Source organism: Moschus berezovskii, chromosome 6 (genome assembly GCF_049115385.1).
Source record: "Moschus berezovskii isolate FMDL1 chromosome 6, NW_MosBer_1.0, whole genome shotgun sequence".
Lineage (NCBI taxonomy): Eukaryota > Metazoa > Chordata > Mammalia > Artiodactyla > Moschidae > Moschus > Moschus berezovskii.
The window spans coordinates 112,100,197-112,125,051 of record NC_142465.1 but is presented as its reverse complement, the minus strand read 5'-3'; the positions used below and the strand labels follow the sequence as shown (position 1 = coordinate 112,125,051).

Below are 24,855 nucleotides of genomic sequence, written 5' to 3'. Positions count from 1 at the left end.
GTACACCAAAAGAAATACTTGTAAACCTGCAGATTAATTGCTTTATTTGAGCTCTGAGTTGCTGGTGCCTGACAGATAGTCCACCTGGGGACTGGTGTATGGTAGCCTTGTTGTAATAATAAATACACAGGAAATGAGAACATTGGTGCCCACGCAGTGCTGGGCTGTGAGAATTTTCAGCCACAGGGAGCTGATGGCAAAAGCCCATCAGCCTAAGTTATGCTGAAGATGATCAAAGATGATCAGGTGTTTGATGTAAAATAAACTCAGAGTGAGGGCGGGAGCATGAGAGGGTTGGTGGAGGAGAGCCCTATGCTGTGAGCCCCAGGGAAGGTGTGGTCGGTCATGGGGAGGACCTGCCTTGTCCAGACTACAACATGTAAGCCAGGATGGAGGCACCTGTCGTGAAGATGGTTCAAGATCTAACATCTTGGATTTCAGTTTAACTCAACAAACATCTGTTGGATACACCACACTGCTCGTGATGCAGTGGGGGGAGCAGTAAACACTTATGACATGGGCTTTTTTTTTGTTTAGTCCAAGGATCTACGAAAAACTATAGGAGCAAAGAAGCGGGAGTCTAGAGGAGTCTTGAAGGACAAGGCGTCGGGAGGGAAGGCACATCGGGGATCCCACGCCTATCTTCTGGGAGATTGGGGGTTAACCAGCCAGTTTATGGGCAGAATTAACCTATAAATTTAAATGGCCAACAAAACAGAAAAAGTTGTTCCTATTTATATTTATTATCACCCGTGACTATTTCTGCTTCTTATTTTTGTAAGTGTTTATTTACTCTGTTAAATCTCCCAGACTAAAGCAACTTTCTCCTCAAATAAATAAAATTAGGAAGTTAGTATATAATTGAAAAGATTCCATGTGACCGTTCATGAACCTGAGGGCAGAGACAGACCTCAGATTCCCTGTTTGGGGAGCATAAAGACTTCTGTGGAGATTTGGAAGGTCTAATGACATATAACATGCATTTGTTAGAAATGAAACCTTTAGAAGGTTAACCTGTCTTTTCCTCTGAAGACAGTGAATTCTCATTTACAGTTGGGAGATCCATATAATTTGATCTACATTAGTGTGCTGGTTTAGTCGAGAGGCTGATTCTTTGTCATTGTTTATGGCCTTCACTTTGTAAGGAAGTTACTGAGAAAGAAAAAGGTTGTCTTCACTCCACAGCACTTGTCTAGGCTTTCCCCTGTTTTTCCCCAAATGTGCGTGTTTCAGTCACTCACAAAGTACAAGCTGCTTCTCATCCACTGGAAACCTCCAGTGTTTGGAGGTCATGGGACCCCTGATTTGTGAGGTGCAGTAAAACCACATCACGTGAAAAGAACCAGACCAGGGGCCAAAGATAACAGTGCCATGTGGACTCTCGGGGCCAGTGAAGGTTCTGTCCGAGTTTGGTCAGTGGAGCTGAGGCAGAGGATAAATGAAAGAATGTGACTTTTTGGCATTAAAGAGCATGTGGATGGAAGGCATCTTCAGTGCAGAGTCCGAATGGGGCGGAAGGGCCAGTCAGCACAAAGCAGCCATGCAGCCCATTGCCCAGCTGTGGATACGGAGCCCCCCTCGCAACCCCTGCCCTTAGACACCCCGCCTCCTGCACCCCCTTCTCCTTCCTCCCTCCACCCTCCCTTAGGTCCTTACTTTAAACAAGATGAATTCCCATCTCTTATCACAAAGTCTCCAAGTCATTCAAACGTAAACATTGTTTTTATACTTTATGTATTTTGTTTGTAAAGCCAGAGGAGGGGCATATTTTACACAAACAGATTGAACCGGGGAACAGGACTGTGGCCACAGGAGACCACCCTCCACCCCAGTGTGTCAGGTGCTTGAACTGCCCACCTGCGCCCACCTCCAGCTCTGATGGCTTATGACCCTCACTTTCTGATTGTTTAACTATCCTGTGGTCTTTCGGAAGGACAGGAGCTGTGTATGTGTGCATGTACATGCACAGGCACGCTTAGGAACAAACGCCAGTAATCAGTCACCATCCTTGAGGTCGAGCTACAAAAACTATAAAGGGAATATCAGGACAAGAAATCAAGCAATTCTGTATTCGAGCAAAGCCTCAACAACAAGTGTTTACACCAAGTATATGATTAGATGTTCTTGGTCCTTCCACCGGGATTGTTATTCCACTCATTTGAGAAGGACTTACTGAAGGGAGTGGGGTTTGAAGGAATTTTAAGATTTTTGGCTTATCCTTAAGTGCCCAGAAGAGGTTTGTGTAATTTACACTCCCTGGTTTCCATGGCTTTTCCCAGTGCAAAGAGAGGACTTAAATGCCTTCTTTCCTGCCTACTGTCCTATCCTTTTGAGAGAAATTAGATTACTTTGACAGGAAATGACAGCGGGGTGGGAAGGGCGGGAGCAGTACCACATCAGACATCCTATCCTGCCTGCACAGACGTCACAGTCGCAGTTCCATTTTACCTATTCAGTAACCATATGGAAATATGGCTTGTATTTTAAAGTTGCGCACATTAGCATGAATATTGCTAAAAGATCGCAATCCCCCTTCATGATTTGGAGTTGAAAGATTTTTGAGACCAAATATGGAACAAATGACGAATGTCTTCAAAGAAGAGATTTATAGTAATATTTGTTAAAACAAACTAGACGAGATAATCCCAGGGAGGTTGCAGAATAACCTCACGCACCATGCTAATGAGGATCAGAGGTCCCCTAATGCAGGTGCGCTCAAGGACATCTGCTTTTCCCTCTGTGGCCCTTTCAACCAGCCTCTTCAAATATCAATTTTAGACTTTCTGCTGGAGAAATGTAAAAAGAAGAAAACACCATCAAATACCATCAGCTTGCTCTCTCTCATGTCTGCTGTACCCTCAATATTCAGACGTGAAATCTAATACAGAAATTCTGCTTTGCTCATCTTTCTTGCAGAATTAGAAGGAAAGTAAAAGGCGTAAATAGATGGCATTTTAATAGATAGGTCCCAGCGGTGGTACCTTGCCTGCTGCCTCAAACATTGCTCTTTTCAACCAAGAATCCCCAAAGCATGACATAAACCAAGCCAAGGCAGTTTTTAAGCAGAATTTCAAAGCTGTGCTGTTACAGGCCTGCATTCATCAACAGGAAGAAGACTGCACCCAAAATGTGTTCATGGCATGGGAAGGCCCATCCTGGGCGTCATTAACTGGTTTAGAGTGAATATCACCAGGATCTTCCTAGTCCTCCCCCCACCTTGGGGTCTCTTACCTCCAGGAGAGATATAGGAACAGCTGAGCTGAGCCTCGTGCACCAGTGTACCCCTGGAGCCCTCCTGGGTGTCGGCGGGGCGGCGGGGCAGCGGCTGGTACCCGGGCGTGGAGTGGGGGAAGAAGGCTCGCAGCATGGCGGGTCTGGGGCCCCGGAGCGCTCACAGCATCTCCCACTGACCGCTCAGCACCCCGTGTCCCAGTCTCGAGCTAGGCTGCAGCAACCACTCCCAAGTCTGGGAATGCCAGGAGCACACCTTCTCCCTCGGTCCTGTTCAGCCTGTCTTCTTTCCTCCCTGTGGTGCCCACTGCCCATCCCAGGCTGGCCTCGCCCTGCGGCCGCCCGGAAAGAAGGGAAGCGAGATGTGATGGATCTATCAGCCCGTCAGCTCGGCACCTCCTGGCCGGTGACAGGCTCTGGTTTGCGTGGGTCACCACCAGCCGCTGGGACGCAGGACAGCGATAGGCCTGCCCAGCTGGGAACGCGCGCCCGAGAGGCGGGGGCTCCCGTGGAATGTGGCCCAGGCTGGGAAACTATTTTAAGGAGAAGAAAGTCAGGCCCAGTTCTGTGTGTTATCTCATGCTCTCTCTCGGGAGCGAGGACTTGGTAAATCTGTTTTTCCTCCTCGACTGTTTTAAGTTGTGCATTCAAATGGCACATTAACCGGGATGAAGAGTTGTTTCAGTATGACCCCGTTCTAATCTTAAAGCCATGCTGCTTTAGTGATAAACAGTCAGTCGGGTCCTCAGGAAACCTCCACGGTGTCCCTCCATCACTTTAGGCCCAGCCCCCTCTCCCTTCCCCCATCAACGTCTGAAAGATATTCCCACGGATATCTTCCCCTCCGTCTGCACTTCGGGTTTCTCGTAGTAATAACATAGGCCGCTTTTCCATTTGTCTATAGTTTGCTTGGCATCCGATCCTTACAAGAACCTGGTTCCTTATGTCAAGTGTCACAAGTGTGTAACATCCCCCCAGAATGGCAACCGATACATTTCTGCCTTCATGTTCTCCTGTAAATGGCTGCTCTTTCCCAGATACTGAGCTTCCACTTCCTCAATGACGTGTTTTTCTCTGCTGCTACCACTTTCCTCCTTTGGTAGTTCTGGAAAATTCCATCTCCACGGAGAGGAAGTTTTTACTGTAACCAGAGAACAGAGCAGGACCCTGGGTTTGTAACGAGGACTGAAGCCTCCAAAACACACAACGCCTCCAGGTTTCTCAGTCACTGTGATCTTAGTGTCCGTGGTCCCATCCACTTTCGCTCAGGGAAGCACAGGGCAGTGGGTCGGCCTGTGGGAATCTGTGGGGGCAGCTAGCACCAGGGATCGGTGTCCATGGGCCGGGAAGAGCCCGGAGTCAAGTCCTGAGAGTCTTGCTTAGTGGTCTTGGGATCAAAGACTTTCTTTTGGCTACTAAGGCTCTCGGTGCCTAGGCTTCAAAACTCAGACTCTTTTTTTTTCCCAGAGTGTCCATGTATCAGAGAGCAGTATGTGTTTGTGTTTCAAAGAACGCGCAGTGGTCCGATCAAGAGATAGCTGGGTTTTTTTTTTTTTCCACTTGCCCCGCCCCTGCACTCATAGATAAGATAGATTCCTGGTGCATGGACCACAAAAATTACCCCCATTTATAGGGGTCAGATTTATAGAGTCCTTTTAAAGACATCTGCTTAACAGCACCTTTTGATATCTGAATCATTACTGACAAGAAACAGAAAGACCCACAGGGCCACTGGTAGGTGAGTCAGGGTGGGATGGGGGCAGTGATTAAAATATCACAAGTGTTTTAATGACCAAATAATACCCATATAATTAAATATTTTGGAAGTTTAAGAAAAGTATTTTATCTTAAAAGTATATTTTGTTGGCTCTCATTGCCCTGTCATAACTTAGCAGCTGTTTTCAGTGAAGATTTTTTAAATGTGTGTGTAGTTAATGTTTTATTGATGTGATTAATATTACCAGATCCTCAACTAGATCTTTATAAACTTATTTTTGACCTGTTTGTGTTGTTGTTTAGTCGCTAACTAGTGTCCAACTCTTTTGAAACCCCATGGACTGTAGCCTGCCAGGCTCCTCTGTCCTTGGGATTCTCCAGGCAAGAATACTGGAGTGGGTTGCCATTTCCTCCTCCAGGAGATCTTCCCCACCCAGGGACTGAACCCGAGTCTCCCACGTCTCCTGCACTGGCAAGTGGATGTTTTACTGCTGAGCCACCTGGGGAGCCTTTGGACCTGTTTAGCCTTTGCTATAAGAATGACATAGATCGTACACACTAATATATACGACTTACTTGAAAATTAACTGAATCAATAGGAACGGTATTATGCCACATTGTTCTTTCATCACTAAATCATTAAGTCATGGTTGTATCTAGTCTTTCAAAAGTTGTAAATATTCTGTGCAGACACTTTGGAGTTGCAGATTCATTACTGAATTTTATTTTCCCAGCACTGTATACTCGCTTAAGGCCTCCAAAACCAATCTTTCAGTTAATAACACCTTCCTGGGAAAAAGGAGAAGGGAGAGAAGCTTCCAGGCCTAATGTGTGTGTCAGGTGTCCAATAGTTATAGAAGATGGAGCGTGTGTGTTTGTGTGTGTGAGAGTTCTCTGTGAGCGTGTGTATGTGAGAATGTGTGTGTGTGGTGAATGTGTGAGTGTGTGTGAACGTGTCTATGTGTGCATGAGAGTTCTGTGTGATCGTGTGTGTGTGAGTGTGTGTGTGAGAGTGTGTGTGAACGTGTCTGTATGTGTGAGTGAGAGTTCTGTGTGATCGTGTGTGTGTGAGTGTGTGTGTGTGAGTGTGTGTGAACGTGTCTGTATGTGTGAGTGAGAGTTCTGTGTGATCGTGTGTATGTGAGTGTGTGTGAGAGAGTGTGTGTGAACGTGTCTGTATGTGTGCATGAGAGTTCTGTGTGATCGTGTGTATGTGAGTGTGTGTGTGTGAGAGTGTGTGTGAACGTGTCTGTGTGTGTGCGTGAGAGTTCTGTGTGATCGTGTGTATGTGAGTGTGTGTGTGAGAGTGTGTGTGAACGTGTCTGTATGTGTGCGTGAGAGTTCTGTGTGATCGTGTGTGTGTGAGTGTGTGTGTGAACGTGTCTGTATGTGTGAGTGAGAGTTCTGTGTGATCGTGTGTGTGTGAGTGTGTGTGTGTGAGTGTGTGTGAACGTGTCTGTATGTGTGAGTGAGAGTTCTGTGTGATCGTGTGTATGTGAGTGTGTGTGAGAGAGTGTGTGTGAACGTGTCTGTATGTGTGAGTGAGAGTTCTGTGTGATCGTGTGTGTGAGTGTGTGTGTGTATGTGAGTGTGTGTGTGTGAGAGTGTGTGTGAACGTGTCTGTATGTGTGAGTGAGAGTTCTGTGTGATCGTGTGTGTGTGAGTGTGTGTGTGTGAGAGTGTGTGTGAACGTGTCTATGTGTGCATGAGAGTTCTGTGTGATCGTGTGTGTGAGTGTGTGTGTGTATGTGAGCGTGTGTGTGAGTGTGTGTGTGTGTGAACGTGTCTGTATGTGTGCGTGAGAGTTCTGTGTGATCGTGTGTGTGAGTGTGTGTGTGTATGTGAGCGTGTGTGTGTGTGTGTGTGTGAACGTGTCTGTATGTGTGCGTGAGAGTTCTGTGTGATCGTGTGTATGTGAGAATGTGTGTGAGTGTGTGTGAATGTGTGCGTGAGAGTTCTGTGTGATCGTGTGTGTGAGTGTGTGTGTGTATGTGAGCGTGTGTGTGAGTGTGTGTGTGTGTGAACGTGTCTGTATGTGTGCGTGAGAGTTCTGTGTGAGCATGTGTATGTAAGAATGTGTGTGAGTGTGTGTGTGTGTGAACGTGTCTGTTTGTGTGCGTGAGAGTTCTGTGTGAGCATGTGTATGTAAGAATGTGTGTGTGTGGTGTGTGTGAACGTGTCTGTGTGCGTGAGAGTTCTGTGTGATCGTGAGTGTGTGAGTGTGTGAAGGCGTGTGAGGCAGCGACACTGCCGAGCTGGAGGTTAGAGAGTTGGGGCGCGTCTGCAGTCTGCTCATCCGTCTAAGCATCGCCACGTGCCTGTTGTGTCCAGGTGCTGCATTTGTGAGGACAGGACACTTCAGTGTGTCTGTGCATGCACTTGTGCATGTACCTTCTCTTTGGGCTTAAAGAGCCCCAGCTCAAGGTTTTCAAGCTTCGACTCCAGCGACTAGTTCACTTTTTCTATGAGTATGTACTCCCCTCATGGTGGAAAGGGGATTTGTTTCCCCTTCTTGAAGACGCTCGTTCACTGGTCCTCTGTGTTCCTTGCAGTGTCCATCTATGGAATTTGGTTTTATGACAAGGAAGAGTGCCAAAGAATCGCAGAGCTTATGAAGAAGTAAGTGCTGTGGGATGTGTCCTATGTTTCTGAGTGTGTGGGACTGCACCACGGGGTAAACAGAGCCCTTCTCTGACAGCAGCTCCTTCACCACGCTTAGGAACACCTTCACCATTACTCACCAGATGAAAAATAAGCGTAAGTGACAATGTCTCACACTTCCACTTGGTGAGATTTATTATGTAGAATAGTCCCCCTCTTTTTTTTTTCTGTGTATGTGATCTGTAATATCAGTTTTTCTGGGTGGCAGATTTCCTTAATACCATCCTCGTTTGTAAATTAGCAGCTTTTTCCTCTGAAAAGCTATTGGTATATCTCAGTGAGGAGAACATTCAGAGTCTTTCTGAAAGGCTGTCCCACCTCCTCTGGGGTCCCCATGCCCTCCTGTCCCAAGGACTCCCCTCCATCTGCTTGTGGGTCTTGAACCTCCTTCCCGTGTAACTCTTCAAGGGCTTTGCTGAGTCTTTGTTTTCAGTATCTTTGGAAATATCTGAGCTAATACTAGTTTCGTATCAGCAGATGGACTCTCTCTCTCTTGTGTTCCTAGTCTCTTTTCTATTAATCTTTCAAGGCCGTGTTGACTGGTGCCAGTCAGCATGAGACTGGGGGGTACTTACATGACTGTCTTCTGGTCCCGCTGTTGCTCCCCTGATGACCTGAAAGGAAGCCCAGGTCAGCACACTGTCCCCCTGGGGATCTGTCAACCCTCTGAGGTTCTTGAGCACCAGGGCTGCTCACGGGAAGGGAGTTATTTCCCTGCATTCCTGTGGCTGGTTCAGACCTTGGGAGCGAGTGAGCTTCCTGCATGCCATGACCCTGGGCCGGGACTGGGCTCAGCCGTACATGGAATCCAGCTGCCTCCCACACAGGCTTAAGCGAGCAGCTCCATCTGCAAGAGAACCAACCATTTGTCAGTTTTAAATCCTAGGTCAATGAAATGGCCGAAGTAGCAGGGAAACATATACATTACCATCTGTAAGACAGATATTCAGTGGGAATTGGCTATATGGCTCCGGGAGCTCAACCCAGGGCTCTGTGACAACCCAGGGGTGGGGGATGGGAGGGAAGCTCCAGAGGGAGAGGCCATGTGCAAACCTTTGGCTGATTCTTGTTGACGTATGGCTAAAAAGTGGCCCTAAAATATGGGCTGTGGGGAGCACTTTTTTATAGATAAGACTGATTTCTGAAAAGCCGAGCTGGTGAGAGCTAATTTTAGGTAAGCAGCTCAGGCTGCAGATGGTGATTAAGTGTGTTCAAACTGGTATTTACCACCGTAACAGCTAGTTCCTAGAACATTCCTGTGATTGTAAACTGCAGTGGATAATAATAGCAGGGCTTCATATAGATTAAAAGGCACTGTGTCCCCCAGCCGGGAGGCCGTGTGAAGACACTCGGGTTCTGTGGCGATTCCTCAGCAGCTGGGGCAGGACCTGCTTGGTGTCAAGCAATTAGCCAAGCACGATGCATGTGGACTCCCCGCCCATCCTCAGAGCTGAGCCTCAGCGAACCCGCAGCTTTCTTTCCCCACAAACTTCATGGCAGCGATGGGGAAGCGTGAGCCACGGTCAGAGCCCTCCCACGGGAGGGAGACGTGCCCCCCTGCCAGCAGGGAAACGGTCTGGCCTCCCCTCTGCAAGGTTTTCAGGAGAACAGAAGGCATTTCCCAGTGCTGTGTTTTCACACCCCCTCTTCTGGGGTGGGACCTTGGCTGTGCTTCTAAACCACCCGGGACACAGGGGCTGGGCTCAGCTGTGCTTCGACTCCCAGGCACTTTGGAAGAAGGGGGAGACTGGATCTGCCGGGTTGCCAACCTAGTCTCCAGGTTGAGAACCCTGAATTGGGTTCCTCAGCAGTTCAGGGCTCCCTCCTAATGCTCACAATGAGGAGTCACAGACTTCTTCTGAGAAGGACCCGATAGTGAATACTTTCAGCCTTTCGGGGCCACCTGGCCTCCCTCCATCCCAGCCCTCAACCCTGCCCTGGCTGGGTGACAGCTGCCATGGACACCGGGCAGGGTGGGGACCACGCCCCGGTAGATGCAGGCCTATGCTCGGTGAACTTGGGGCCTCGACTCCCATGGTTCTCCCGTCAGTTCCAGCGGTCTTTTTCCTAATACGATGGTAACAAGATGGAAACAACTGAGTGAGAACTGGCTGGTTGTGTTGAGCTGTCTTGTCTGGTATGGATCTCCTCTGTTTTTCTAGCCTCACTCAGTATGAACAGCTGAAAGCCCACCACGGAGCGGGAGCCGGGGCCTCGCCCGAGAGCCTCGGCTCAGGAGAGGGCAAGGAGGCCGACATCTTGCGGATGCTGACCAAGGCCAGAGACGAGTACACGAAGGTGAGTCCCGTCCCCACGGTGACACAGACTCAGATTCCAGGTGGGGACCTGCTGGTGAGGCAGACTTGGTCCCCTTCCTTCCGCCAAACAGAAGTCTATGAGTAATACCATCTTTGACTTTTAGTAGACTGAAAACTGTTTGCTTTTAAGTGGATTAAAATGCAGCCCCAAGGGTTTCCCTGGTGGCTCCATGGTAAAGAATCCACCTGCCAATGCAAGAGATACAGGTTCAATCCCTGGGTCGAGAAGATCCCCCGAAGAGGAAATGGAACCCACTCTAGTGTTCTTCTCTGGAGAATCCCATGGTGGGCTATGGTCTATAGGATCGCAAAGAGTTGAATGTGACTTAGCAACTGGAAAACAGCAACAAAACACATCATGTGCACAGTGTTCACTGCTCAGCTGAGAGATAAGCAACAGAAGACGCTCTTCCTCCTGCCCTCGCCAGCCAGGTAGCGTCCAGAAGCGCCTGCACAGTCACACTGTCCGTGCTCCATATCCTTCTCGCCTTCTCACTGTCCAGCATGTGACACCTGGGCCCCGGTGGGGCACCCACCGTGTGACCAGGGCGATCCAGCCTCGCCGCCCCTGGGGGAGCCCACTCCTCCTCTACTCTTCCATCAGCAGGGGACATCTTTGAAGGCTCACTTCACGTGTTCTCGGTCCCTCATGTGGCTTCTGACCCACCCACCGGGGATACCTGCACCAAGAGCCCCCAGGTGGGGCAAGTCTGCTCACGTCTGTGTCACCCACTCTTCCAATACACAGAGCGTGGGCATCAGAGTGGCCCGGGCCTGAGTACGGGATGGTGGGCATGGAAACACTGCCTTTCCTCGGGAGTCTTGCTATGAGAGTGTGGATCTCCAGTGACCACAAGTCTTCAGGAGGACAGAGTGCTGGATGTCGGGCACAGCCCAGGAGAACAGCACAGCTCTGATTGAGTCTTACACCAACTGACCGCTGAGGCCTCTGCAACTCCAAACCTCTTAAATGTGTGATGATCCCGGAAAGTGAGAGAGGAAATACTTTGAGCTGGAGGAAGATGATATTGATAAAGCGAAGCCTGGAAACACTACAAATGATTTTTTACATGAAGTTAATAGTTCAGTCGCTCAGTCGTGTCCAACTCTTTGTGACCCCATGAATCACAGCACACCAGGCCTCCCTGTCTATCACCAACTCCCAGAGTTCACTCAAACTCATGCCCATCGAGTCGGTGATGCCATCCAGCCATCTCATTCTCTGTCATCCCTGTCTCCTCCCACCCCCAATCCTTCCCAGCATCAGTGTCTTTTCCAGTGAGTCAACTCGTCGCATGAGGTGGCCAAAGTATTGGAGTTTCAGCTTTAGCATCAGTCCTTCCAATGAACACCCAGGATTGATCTCCTCTAGAATGGACTGGTTGGATCTTCTTGCAGTCCAAGGGACTCTCAAGAGTCTTCTCTAACACCACAGTTCAAAAGCATAAATTCTTTGGCGCTCAGCTTTCTTCACAGTCCAACTCTCACATCCATACATGACCACGGGAAAAACCATAGCCTTGACTAGACGGACCTTGGTTGGCAAAGTAATGTCTCTGCTTTTTAATATGCTATCTAGGTTGGTCATAACTTTCCTTCCAAGGAGTAAGCGTCTTTTAATTTCATGCCTGCAATCAGCATCTGCAGTGATTTTGGAGCCCCAAAAAATAAAGTCTGACACTGCTTCCACTGTTTCCCCATCTATTTCCCATGAAGTGATGGGACTGGATGCCATGATCTTAGTTTTCTGAATGTTGAGCTTCAAGCCAACCTTTTCACTCTCCTCTTTCACTTTCATCAAGAGGCTTTTGAGTTCCTTTTCACTTTCTGCCATAAGGGTGGTGTCATCTGCATATCTGAGGTTATTGATATTTCTCCCGGCAATCTTGATTCCAGCTTGTGCTTCTTTCAGCCTAGCGTTCCTCATGATGTACTCTGCATATAAGTTAAATAAGCAGGGTGACAATATACAACCTTGACGTACTCCTTTTCCTATTTGGAACCAGTCTGTTGTTCCATGTCCAGTTCTAACTGTTGCTTCCTGACCTGCATACAGGTTTCTCAAGAGGCAGAGTAATTTGAAAAACTTGTTTTGGACAATATTTTATATTTTCTCCCTGAAGAAGCGAACGCCTATGAATCTGCTGTGAAGTAGCAGTACCGTGACCTTGAGCTTCCTCCTCCATTAGACTTGGTTGGGGGGCAGGTGAGGTGGGGGGAGTGGCCGGGCCGGGCGGCGTCAAGGGCTGTGGGGCTACATGCCGAGTCTTCAGAAGTGGCCTGTTTTGAAGAATATGTGTGCATATATATAACTGAACCACTTTTCTGAACACCTAAAGCTGATACGATTTTGCAGGTCAACTATACTGCAATAAGAAGAATAAACTAATCGGTGGACTGTTCTGTATTTAAGACTGTTCTGTGGTTTAAGGCAAGAAGGAAGATTTGTCCTCTGGATATAGTTCTGACTTTGCTCTGAAATTAAAGAAAGTATTGTCTTTTGATGTTCAATGAGAAGATTTAGTGGAAAAGGGAGATCTGTGGAGAAATAGCTCCAGAAAGAATGACGGGATGGAGCCAAAGCAAAAACAGTACCCAGCTGTGGATGTGACTGGTGATGGAAGCAAGGTCTGATGCTATAAAGAGCAATATTGCATAGGAACCTGGAATGTTAGGTCCATGAATCAAGGCAAATTGGAAGTGGTCAAGCAGAAGATGGCAAGAGTAAACGTCGACATTTTAGAAATCAGCAAACTAAAATGGACCAGAATGGGTGAATTTAACTCAGATGACCATTATATCTACTCCTGTGGGCAAGAATCCCTTATAAGAAATGCAGTAGCCATCATAGTCAACAAAAGAGTCCGAAATGCAGTTCTTGGATGCAATCTCAAAAACAACAGAATGATCTCTGTTTGTTTCCAAGGCAAACCATTCAAGGTCACAGCAACCCAAGTCTTGCCCCGACCAGTAATACTTAAGAAGCTGAAGTTGAATGGTTCTATGAAGACCTATAAGACCTTCTAGAACTAACATCCCCCAAAGATGTCCTTTTCATTATAGGGGATTGGAATGCAAAAGCAGGAAGTCAAGAGATACCTGGAGTAACAGGCAAATCTGGCCTTGGAGCACAAAACGAAGCAGGTCAAAGGCTAACAGAGTTTTGCCGAGAGAATGCATTGGTCATAACAAACACCCTCTTTCAACAACACAAGAGAAAACTCTACACATGGACATCACCAGATGGTCAATACCGAAATCAGATTGATTATATTCTTTGCAGCCAAAGATGGAGAAGCTCTATACAGTCAGCAAAAACAAGACCAGAAGCTGAAAGTGGCTCAGATCATGAACTCATTGCCAAATTCAGATTTAAATTGAAGAAAGTAGGGAAATCCACTAGACCATTCAGGTATGACCTAAATCAAATCCCTTACAATTATACAGTGGAAGAGACAAATAGATTCAAGAGATTAGATCTGATAGACAGTGTGCCTGAAGAACTATGGATGGAGGTTTGTGACATTGTACAAGAGGCAGTGAGCAAGACCCAAGAAAAAGAAATGGAAAAAGGCAAAATGGTTTCCTGAGGAAGTCTTACAAATAGCTGAGAAAAGAAGAGAAGCTAAAGGCAAAGGAGAAAAGGAAATATATACCCATTTGAATGCAGAGTTCCAAAGAATAGCAAGGAGAGATAAGAAAGCCTTCCTCAGTGATCAGTGCAAAGCAATAGAGGAAAATAATAGAATGAGAAAGACTAGCAATCTCTACAAGAAAATTAGAGATACCGAGGGAACATTTCATGCAAAGATGGGCTCAATAAGGGACAGAAATGGTATGGACCTAAAAGAAGCAGACGATGTTAAGAAGAGGTGGCAAGAATACACAGAAGAACTATACAAAAAAGATCTTCATGATCCAGATAATCACGATGGTGTGATCACTCACCTAGAGCCAGACATCCTGGAGTGCAAAGTGAAGTGGGCCTTAGGAAGCATCACTGCAAACCAAGCTAGTGGAGGTAATGGAATTCCAGTTGAGCTATTTCAAATCATAAAAGATGATACTGTGAAAGTGCTGCACTCAAAATGCCAGCAAATTTGGAAAACTCAGCAGTGGTCACGGGACTGGGAAAGGTCAGTTTTCATTCCAATCCCAAAGAAATGGAATGCCAAAAAATGTTCAAACCACCACACAATTGCACTCATCTCACACACTAGCAAAGTAATGCTCAAAATTCTCCAAGCCAGGCTTCAGCAATACATGAACCGTGAACTTCCAGATGTTCAAGCTGGATTTAGAAAAGGCAGAGGAACCAGAAATCAAGTTGCCAGCATCTGCTGGATCATTGGAAAAAGCAAGAGAATTCCAAAAAAAAATCTACTTCTGCTTTATTGACTACGCCAAAGCCTTTGATTTTGGGGATCACAACAAACTGTGGAAAATTCTTAAAGAGATGGGAACACCAGATCATCTGACCTGCCTCCTGAGAAATCTATATGCAGGTCAAGAAGCAACAGATAGAACTGGACATAGAATAGCAGACTGGTTCCAAGTCGGGAAGGGAGTACGTCAAGGCTGTATATTGTCACCCTGCTTGTTTAACTTACATGCAGAGTACATCATGAGAAACGCTGGGCTGGAGGAAGCACAAGCTGGAATCAAGATTGCTGAGAGAAATATCAATAACCTCAGATATGCAGATGATACCACCCTTATGGCAGAAAGCAAAGAAGAACTAAAGAGCCTCTTGATGAAAGTGAAAGAGGAGAGTGAAAAAGTTGGCTTCAAGCTCAACATTCAGAAAACTAAGATCATGGCATCCAGTCCCATCACTTCATGGGAAATAGATGGGGAAACAATGCAAACAGTGAGAGACTTTATTTTCTTGGCCTCCAAAATCACTGCAGATGGTGACTGCAGCCATTAAATTAAAAGACGCTTGCTCCTTGGAAGAAAAGCTATGACCAACCTAGACAGCATATTAAAAAGCAGAGACATTTTGCCAACAAAGGTCCATCTAGTCAAAGCTATGGTTTTTCCAGTAGTCATGTATAGATATGAGAGTTGGACTACAAAGAAAGATGAGTGCCAAAGAATTGACGCTTTTGAACTGTGGTGTTGGAGAAGACTCTTGAAAGTCTCTTGGACTGCAAGGAGATCCAACCAGTCCATCTTAAAGGAAATCAGTCCTGAATATTCATTGGAAGGACTGATGCTGAAGCTGAAACTCTAGTACTCTGGCCACCTGATGCGAAGAACTGACTCACTGGAAAAGACCCTGATGCTGGGAAAGATGAAAGTCAGGAGGAGAAGGGGACGACAGAGGATGAGATGGTTGGATGGCATCACCGACTCGATGTACATTAATTTGAGCAAGCTCTGGGAGTTGGTGAAGGACAGGGAAGCCTGGTGTGCTACAGACCATGGGGTCACAAAGAGTCAGACACGACTGAACAACTGAACTGAGAAGATTTAAAAGTAGAAGAAAGAAAATGAAATTACCCATAACCCTACCACCCAACAATGTCTGCCTTTAGCACTTCAAGTATATTTTTCTCCAGGCTTCCCTGCCTCGTGGATACTCGTGTCTGTGTGATAAACAGGCTCATGTGATGTAGCTGTTAAGGCCTCGGGTTCTCTGCAAAGAATCCGTTATACACTTTTGCCAATTCTGTGTGTTTTTCCTAGTAGGGAAAGGCATAGAAGCTTTGGGTAGGGAGAGGTGTAGAAGCTTCAACCACTGGATAATGAGCTGCAAGCCGTGGAAGTCAGTGGTGTCTTGTTCTGATCACTTTTTATATGAAAGTGAAGCTTCATTGGTAGGTGGCCTGTGGTGGTGACTCAGGAAGCAGCTGCTGGCCGCTTCCCCTGGGGGGTGCTGTCCACGGCCCACCTCGGCGTGTGCAGAGTAAAGCAGTTGGCAACCCAGGGACCCTGGGTGCAGACGGGAGCACTCGCAGCAGTGAGCCGAGCTCCAGTGTCTTCTGCACAGCCAGCGGGCTGCCAAGCCTTTTCGCGCCAGCACTCTGTCAGTGACTATCGGGGACCACACTCTGGTCTCATGTTGCTGATCCACATCTCGGAAGCCAGGCCAGTGGTCCTGTGGCCATAACTCACCTGAGAATTAGAAATAACTTTTTATGACTCAGAAAGTGATTCCATGTGACATTTAATACTAGTGCCAAATATGCAAATGGTGGACAGAATTCTTGGCTGAAAAAAGTCCTTTGTGCAGTGAACTTTCCAAACTGAAGCAAGCACAGTGGTGATCAGCCCCAGCCCCGACATCCTTGGATAGAAAATGCAGCCAGCATCCGTGAAGCTTATGGGAACGCTCAGGGTCCGGGGGGTTGGGGGAGGGGAAGGTTGTATTCATGGCCACTCCACGCTGGGGACAGAGAAGCGTGTCCTGGCCCAAGGGCACAACTGTGCCTTTGAAACGAATGATGCCACAAAGCCCACCTTGCAGAAGACCACGCTTTACAGTTTTATTTGCTGTTTCAGACAACACTGCCATTCCCTCCCTGCCATGAATCCCAGTGTGTGAGCAATTGCATGGTTGATTAGATTAATGGGCGGTGATGACTTGGGATCCGAAATGACGAGGCTTGTCTCTCGTCTCTTTCTCTGAAATTCTAATTTGTAGTGAGCAGTTCAGAACACTCAGATTTGAATTATTCTGTTTGTGCAACAATCACTCATTAAATAAGGATGATGTTAGTAATTTTTAAATCAGTGGTTTGAGTCAGCTTTGCCCGTTGGTTTATAGACCAAAGAGGGTCAGTCGCTCTGAGGGTGCAGCTCTGCAGTCTTAAGTCAGCTGCCAACTGGGCTCGGAGCCCTCCCCCACCCCCACCCGGACGAGTTGCCGGGGGAGCCTTTGTACTGCTGATTACCACGTGAGAGCCAGACTTTGTTAAAGCTGCTGCTTCTTTAGGCAGACCCGCAGACTGTCACCCCTCCGGGTGTCTCGGGGCCTCTGGATCCTGCAGGCCAATGGAGTACTGCTGAATTGTGCCACTGAGACACACAGTCTGAATTTGGTTCAGACTCAAGCATAGCTTGGGCTTCCCAGGTGGCACTCGTGGTAGAGTACCCACCTGCCAATGCAGGAGATGTAAGAGCCCTCGGGTTTGACCCCTGGGTCGGGAAGATCCCCTGGAATAGTAAATGGTTACCCACTCCAGGATTCTTGCCTGGAAAATTCCATGAACAGAGGAGCCTGGCAGGCTACCGTCTGTGGTGTCGCCAAGAGCCAGACACGACTTAGCAACTGAGCACACAGATACGATAAAGAGCTTGAAGGTGCGCTCTTCTTGAGAGATTAAAGTTTCTTTTACACCAAAAATGAGGTTCTTCTTTCCATTTCAGTGTAAAACCTGCTCCGAGCCCAAACAGATCAGCAGCTCGTCCGCCATCCACGACAACCCCAACCTCATCAAGCCAATTCCGGTGAAACCCAGTGGGAGCCGGCAGCAGCGGGGCGCTCGGCCCGGCCAGGTGCGTGGCCCTTGCTCTCCAACCTGTCCCCCTGATTCCTCCGGGACTTTTCCCTGAGGCTGGTCAGGGGCGAGGGGGTGAGGGGCTGTGCTGTGGAGGTGCCCTAGAGTTGATCCAGGAAGGAGAGATTTCAGAGTGGAGATTTGTCATTATGTATAAGTTGCTCTTCCTACAAAGGATTGCCGTTTTTACGTCTGGCATTTCCCTTACTCTGTGCTCGTCCCTGTGAACTTGACTCCTTAGAGGTTAACGTGTTCCAAAAAGACAGCAGCCTAATACCACGTCGGAGCCAACGAGACTATTACCTGTTGGGCCATATCCTTCTGAGGTCGGCCACTGACAAGAGACGCAGCCCTCCCCTTGGGCCCAGCCATGTGCCCTGTGTGGGTGGGACTCCTGGTCTAAGGACTGGTGTCAGGTCCCCCTTTAGACCCCATGACCCATCACTGTATTTGCATGTAAGATACAAACATGAAACATGACATCAGTTTTTGTATGAGTATATATATTTTTCAGAATACCCCAGCATTAGCAAAATGGCTAATCTGCAAGTTCCTCACTGAGTGTGGGCATAACCAGTACCTATGGTTATTCCTCATCAAAAAAATTTTTATAAGGGAATTGTTGGTTTAAACCAACTTTAAAGATGAACATGGAGCCAAAAGACATAAAGACTGGCTCATGCAAGTCTTGCATTGAATTTTTTTTTAAATGTCTTTTCTAATTATTTTTAGTTTTTATTTTAAGTTTGCTTTTCGTGGAAATTGTTTACGAGAGAAACTGGAATATGTGACTTTAGGATACACTCGTGTTCTCCCAGCCCACCCACAGGGAGCAGCAGCCTTAAGAGGCACCAGGGCACAGGCAGGAAGGAAGAAGGCCTGTCACCAGCCACGGAGGCATTTATGCCTCTGACGGGCTGCTCGAGCCACTGCTGTGTGTTCGGATCAAGTTAGAGTGATGACTTACAACTCTCCAGCCCTTAATTTCTATCATTCTGTGGAAAGCTATCAGGAATGCTGAACCCTTGTGTTTCTGCGTTTGCTCGGTGTCTTCCAGTCCTTTGCGGGGGGTTACTTCCTGTTGAGGAGATGGTCCTCCGTCTGTCGGTGTCTGTGATTTTGCACACGGTCGTCCCCAGGCCCAGCCAGCGTCTCCTGACTGCTCATCAGTCAGCAGACAGTGAGGGACTTCCACGCTGGCCCAGGGCTCCAGGCCTCCACTTGCAAGGGGCCCGAGTTCCATCCCTGCTTAGGGAACTGGATCCCACATGTGGCTCGGCCCAAAAAAAAAAAAATTCAACAGATACTGAAATATGACAGCTGTCTTGGGATGGGAGGGAGAAGCCTGGGACAAAATTTGATGTTAGAAAGGCAGTCCCAGATGTGTAAAGCTTATGATCATTAGGCTTTTCTATCCTCTAATCAACCCCTTGTAAATAGAAGTCATTGGGGGGTGGATAAGTTAGGTTTCATTCCCCCATCGCACATAACCAGATCACACATGGACACGCTCTCAAACATGTATGTTTGTTCCAGACCTCAGATCCGGAACCCCAGCACCTGTCCTTGACGGCGCTCTTCGGGAAGCAGGACAAAGCCCAGTGTCAGGAGGCTACAGGGCCTCCCCAGACCCTCCCCCTGCAGCAGCAGCAGTCAGAGAAGCTCCCAATGCGGCAGGGGGTCGTCCGATCCCTATCCTATGAGGAGCCCCGGAGACCCTCTCCCCCTGTCGACAAGCAGCTCTGCCCTGCCATTCAAAAGCTCATGGTTAGGAGCATGGACCTACAGCCGCTGGCGGAGCTGCCCGAGAGCCGTCCCTGCACAGACGCCCTCAGGGTGGCCTGCGCTGGGTCCGCCCGGACAGGGTCTCCCCGCAGCTGCGCACTCACAGCCCCTGGGACTCAGAACTCCCTCCAGATGCAGAGCATCCCTGGAGCCGAGAACAAGTGTGAGCCCGGGATGCCAGCACCTGCCAGCTCGGCCACCACCCCCGCGGCCCCAGCCCAGCCCACCCATCTCAGCAGTGCCCTCCCGCCCCAGACTCCAGGGCCCCGGGCCCTCCCCAGACCAGCACCCCCCGGCCCCGGCCCCGGCCATCAGCCAGTGGGGCCAGGCGAGGTCTCCCCACGGGAGCTGCTGCGGAGGCTCCAGGCGGTACAGCAGGAACAGCAGCTGCCAGCGCCTGGCCGCCCAGCCCTGGCGGCCAAGTTCCCCGCGGCCACCCCAAGCACCCGAGTGCGGAACACCCTGGAGCCCTGGAGGGACCCGCCCCCCAGCACTGAGCGGCCGGCTCCTCTCCTTCAGGTAAGTGTCCTCCTGCCAGGGAGCACTGGGCAGGTCCATGCAGGACACCACGTCCACCTCCACCTCCTGCCAGGAAGGGGTCTGCTCTCTGCCCAGCGGTCTGGGAGCCCTCCTTTCCAACACACTTCAATCCTAGAGTGGTCTTGTTTCCACGTGTGACATGGATACAAGAAAACCCCAGGTCATTGTGGTTGGAAACTTAGGGTCTGAAGTTGTTCCAGGGTGTCAGACCTTTGGTCCCCGCTGGTTATGTCGCCCACAGTAAACTGTTGTGTATTCACGATCCGGTACGTGCTTTCAGGCAGTGGCTGCGGGCCAGGCCCCTCTGCACCTGCTGCGTGGAGGTGAGCTGGGCGCCCTGTCCCTGTGGATGCCGCAGCCCGTGGGCTCTCGAGGTCAGCAGAAAAGCGGGTCACCAACCCTAGAAGGCACAGCCTCCCTGCTCTTCTCTGCAGGTGTAGCTTAATGCGGGTCAGGAGAAGGCAGAAGCCGCTCCCTGCCCCACCTGCGACGTGCACACTGACTGCCAGAAAGGAAACATCCTTCTTAGAAGTGCTCTGTCCTCCGGGAAAGCTGGTTCTCTGCGGTCACTACTAACTCGGGACAGTGACAAAGCTGAAAGCTTGTCCATTTCGTCACTGCCCATGCACGGGCAGCATCTGGAGATCTGAGGGACTTTTGTCCGTTTGGATTGGTACAGATTCATTGACAGCGCCTCGGGGTTCAAGTTTAGGAAGTTCTTCCTATGTATTCTGTGTCCTTGTTGGTCCTTCTGTCCTGTTTCGGCAAGCGGCTTACAGCAGGGCCCCAGAATCATTCACTTTTAGGAACCAAGGCTGCAGGCGTGGAGCCCCGTCTTCATGTTTGTCAGACTGTGGGTCAAAGTGCTCCTGTCTGAGCACCTGCCGTCCTGAGACAGTGGCTGCTCCCCGCCCACATCCTCGCCCCAGCGCGAATGTGCCCCCCTTCTCTGCTTGTCCCCGAGGATTCAGATCGGACACTAGGAAGCTGGAGTTAATGGTTGGCAGTCACCCCTACGGGCACGTCCCCCTTCCTTCTCACAGGCCACAGAGCTGGTGCTCTACTAGCCGCCTGTGGAGCCACTTCTGCTTCAAACGATGACCGGGGACAGTTACACAAACCACCCGCCCACCCCCTGCTTTCTGCCCAAGACGGTGCCGAGAGGATGACTGAGGTCACAGCAGCTCCTGCGGGGCCAGGAAATGCTATTGGAAAACTTGGTTTTAGATCTGGTAGCCAAGAAAAGCAGACTGACCCGCCCAGACACTTGCAGGGCCTACAGGAATAGTCCCCAGGGCGCTGTCCCCCCAGACCCGAGAATCAGGAGGTAGGGGGTGAGGATGTGACCCTGTGACCCTGCCCGTCCTGCCCACACCAGGAGAGGACGGGGCAACTCGCTCACAGCAGGAAGATGGGCCCCAGCAGGCAGGGGCATGGACGGCCAGCCCCAAGGGAAAGGCTAGATGCAGTCAAGTGGTGACTGGAAGCGGGAAAATGAGGTGCTACTCAGACGACGAGCCTTCTTGCCGAGGGAACCGTGGTTATGACAGCAGACGCCAGGCTGATGGTCCCCGGGGTGGGGTGGCGGGGCGGTGGAGGTGCAGGTGGAGCTGGCCTCCTGTGGGCTGCCCTGACGCTCAGAGCTGTGGACGGTTAACCTTGGAACCTGCTGTGTGCTCCTCACTGTCCTCACCCTCCACGTGTGCCAGCTGCCCTAACCTGCCCACCTGTCTCTGTCTCCCCCACCAGGTCCTCTCGCCCCAGCGCATCCCGGCCGCTGCGACCCCGTCTCCACTCATGTCGCCCCTGGTGTTCGCGCAGCCCAGCTGGGCCTCGCCACAAGAGAGGAGCCGTGCGCCCTTGCCCCCAGGAAGCCAGGACACCGCTGCCACCCCCGCTGGCCTCCTCCTGCCCCTGTGGACGCCCGAGCCCCCAGGGACCCCCGGAAGTGCCCTGAGCAAGCCGCAGCTACAGGAGGCCCTGCTGCACCTCATCCAGGTAGGCGGGCACTGCCCCCTCCTCGGCCTCACCCAAGACCCTCAGGGCGCCCTGCCTACTTCCTGCTCCTTAAGAACCAAAGGGCGGTGCAGCAGCTCAGCTCAGGTGGATGTGTCAGCTCCTCAGGGTGCTGTCCTTGGAGGAGGGACTCAGTCCTCCAGTGCAGGAAAGGAGGAGGCAGGCACCAATCCTGCAGCCACTGAGAGGGTCTTGGCCTGGGGGCATTGGGAACCAGCAGGAGTTGGAGAGAGCCTGCCCTGAGCCCCAGGGAGGGGGCAGCAGGGACAACAGGAGCGGCTATAATAGCCCAGGTATGTTTTACAGAGATCCTTTTACAGGGATGCGGTGGGATGACTTCCTATGCTCGCTCGTCCCTGTGAAATAACGAGAACAAGGACCCTTGCACAGAGCTGTGCCGGACTGGGTCTCTGAGACCAGGAGACCTAGGCCGAGGGACAGGCCTGAGGGCTCCCGCCAGCAAAGAGCAGAGCTGGGGCCGCAGCCTCACTGTCCAGCACCTCTGCCCACCCCACAGACCCGCCATGAGGTGGCTGGGCGGCCCAGACAGCGCACACCCCAGGACTCAGGGCAGGCCCTGAAAAGAGCAGGCGTTTGCTGGCAGACCCAGACAGCTCAACTCTCGTGTTCAGTGGTCTTTTGGGTAAATTGTCTCTTTGGGTAAAAAGATTTTCGTGTTATTTTGCTTGAGTGTCAGGTGACCTTGAGAGGGTGGTCAGCACTTCTGTGCTCTCTAGTCCGGCTCAAAAAGATGGAAGTCTCCTCTAGTCAGACTGTTTAGTTTGAAGGTAACGCATTTTAGAGAGGAGAGGAAGGGGCCAGGAAGCAACTGAGCTTGAAAGCGGAGCAGACAGGCGTTGCCTGCACCTCCCTGGTTCCCAGGAAGGGGATCCCCCTCCTTTTCCACGGGCTGCTCATGGTAAGTTCATGAAGAGTTGGGGATGACATCTATACACGTCTGTGAGCAATAGAAAAAAACCCCTTAAATGTGAATGTGCAGGCACTTACTCCATCTAATAACACTGTCCAGAGTTCTCTGTGCAAGGGCAGAGACATTGCGGGGCTGCAGCGGCTCCTCCCCCGGGCTTCGCTAGTTAGAGTTCACAGTCTGTCACCTGCACTGGCCGCTCCCCCGTGAGCCCCTGAGAGTGAGCAGGCGTGTGAGCCATGAGTGGATCACCAGAGCACCACAGAGCCGGGCGGGAGGGAGTCTCCCGCTTCAAAAACAGAAAACATGGGTCCCTTGGCCCCTGGAGCAGCAGCAGAGCCCCCAGTCTCATTGCTGCCCACCAGCCAAGGCCAGAGCCCTCCTCAGCTAACAGGGCCAGGGCAGGGGTGCACTGGCTCTGGCTTCACCAAGCACACTGCCGTGAAGTCTTAACTTTGGCCCACAGCAAGGGCCGGCCTCTGTGGTGGCTCAGTAGTAAAGAACCTGCCTGCCAAGGCAGGAGACCCAGGTTTGATCCTTGGGTCGGGAAGATCCCAAGGAGAAGGAAATGGCAACCCACTCCAGTATTCTTACCTGGGAAATCCCATGGACAGAGGAGCCTGGCGGGCTACAGCCCATGAGGTTGTAAAGAGTCGGACACAACTAAACAGCAACAACCACTGCTTGTGGGTGACTTGGGGGACCTTTCAGAGCCACTAGTGATCTCGCAGCCAGACGGGCAGGATCGAGTGGGTCCTGTCCTCCCCGAGCGGTCTCCAGAGCCCCGGTGTCTCTGCAGGCAGCAGACTGACCAGGCCTCTCTGGAGCCGGCCTCGCTCCGTGCTTCTCCAAGGCTGGTGCCCTGAGCTGCAGGCCACGAGCACCTGTTGCTTCCCCAGCTGACCGCTGAGGACCCACAGCTGACTCATACCCCCCACACACCTCCACGGCCTGGCCTGCAGCCCCCTGTTCACACAGGTGCTTAGAAACCAGGCACTTTAGGCACACAGGTGGGGAGGAGCAGCTTAGGATCCAGGTGCTGGCCCAGCCCCAAGACAAAGCCTCTGGTTTCTGCAGCTGAGTCTCACCCCCTCAGGGCTTCTGATTCTGTTTTCCAGAATGACGACAACTTCTTGAATATCATCTACGAGGCTTATCTCTTCAGCTTGACCCAAGCAGCCGTGAAGAAGACTCTGTGAAAGCAAGACGTTTCAAAACCCATGTCCGAGGCCCTCCGGCTCAAGGCTCTTTCTTGTCAAATATTCTTTCCTTAAATGTTTCTGCCTTTTTTATTAAAAAAAAAAAAGGATGTATAATATGAAGTAAAATGTTTCAGACTTTTTCAGTCACGTGTCTTTTTTCATCCCATCCTTCAGGGCACCGGGTGCCAAGGATTGCGCACGTGGGAAAAGCCCTTTGCTCATGTCACGTCACAGCAAATGCCAAGCTTCAGCGGTGTTTGCTTCTTCCCCATCCTCAGCCATTTCTGAAGGAGTATTTTCCCTGTGGAAAGGGCCCTTCTGGGAACGCGGTTTCTTTTTCATCAGCAGCTGCAGTTATTTCGGGACCTCAGAGAACATGCCAACCGCCAGGTGGCAGTGTAGGCCCACAACCACCGACGCGCCCCACCGGCCTCGCCAGTAACAAGGGGAGCGGTTTTCCAGACAAAGTCAACCTGTTTGTCAACATCCATAGGCACCGATCGCTGGGCCGTTGATGGGAAATGCTTGCTGAAAGTATTCACTGCTGGTTTCTATGGGGCTTGTCCCAGGACTCCGCACAGTCCCAGGCTTCCAGCAACACAGTATCTTTCCAGCCCCTTCATCAGAAGCTGGCCTCTGCATCCAGGGCAACATTTTGTAATCTTCAGCGAATAGAGCTGAGAGGAAGGTCACAGATCTTGAAGCCAGTTCTTGGCCTCTGCAGGGAGGCTGTGGCCCAGACGGGCCTGTGTTCACAGAGCCAAAGGGCTCGCCCTCGGAAGGAGGCAGGAGGACTCTCTCCAGGTTGACCTAGTCCCTGCCGCGCATCGAATCTGAAGTGAGCTTTGCGTTTCTGCAGCCCTGTTTGTTCTCGGACCATAAAAAGATCTCCAGACGCCCACATGGGAGCCAGGCCTCGCTCTCCTTTTAGGGTCAGAAAAGAGGCGGGGGAA

General features: G+C 50.3%; 2 protein-coding genes across 3 annotated transcripts in view; one reads left to right on the top strand and one right to left on the bottom strand.

The window, feature by feature from the left end:
• Positions 1-3,917, bottom strand: part of CACNA1C (calcium voltage-gated channel subunit alpha1 C) — a 461,815-nt gene extending 457,898 nt beyond the window's left edge. For both annotated transcript variants that reach the window (XM_088837459.1, XM_088837460.1), the window contains exon 1: positions 3,232-3,917. In XM_088837459.1, the coding sequence (XP_088693585.1) occupies positions 3,232-3,367 (136 nt within the window). In that variant the 5' untranslated portion in view covers positions 3,368-3,917. The remainder of the gene's footprint in view (positions 1-3,231) is intronic.
• The window catches only part of DCP1B (decapping mRNA 1B), a 43,023-nt gene extending 18,978 nt beyond the window's left edge, over positions 1-24,045 (top strand). The window contains exons 4-9 of the mRNA XM_055394305.2: positions 7,500-7,566; positions 9,771-9,906; positions 17,301-17,429; positions 18,968-19,735; positions 21,506-21,754; positions 23,819-24,045. Coding sequence (XP_055250280.2) covers positions 7,500-7,566; positions 9,771-9,906; positions 17,301-17,429; positions 18,968-19,735; positions 21,506-21,754; positions 23,819-23,899 — 1,430 coding nt within the window. The 3' untranslated portion in view covers positions 23,900-24,045. The remainder of the gene's footprint in view (positions 1-7,499; positions 7,567-9,770; positions 9,907-17,300; positions 17,430-18,967; positions 19,736-21,505; positions 21,755-23,818) is intronic.
• The last annotated feature ends 810 nt before the right edge of the window (positions 24,046-24,855 follow it).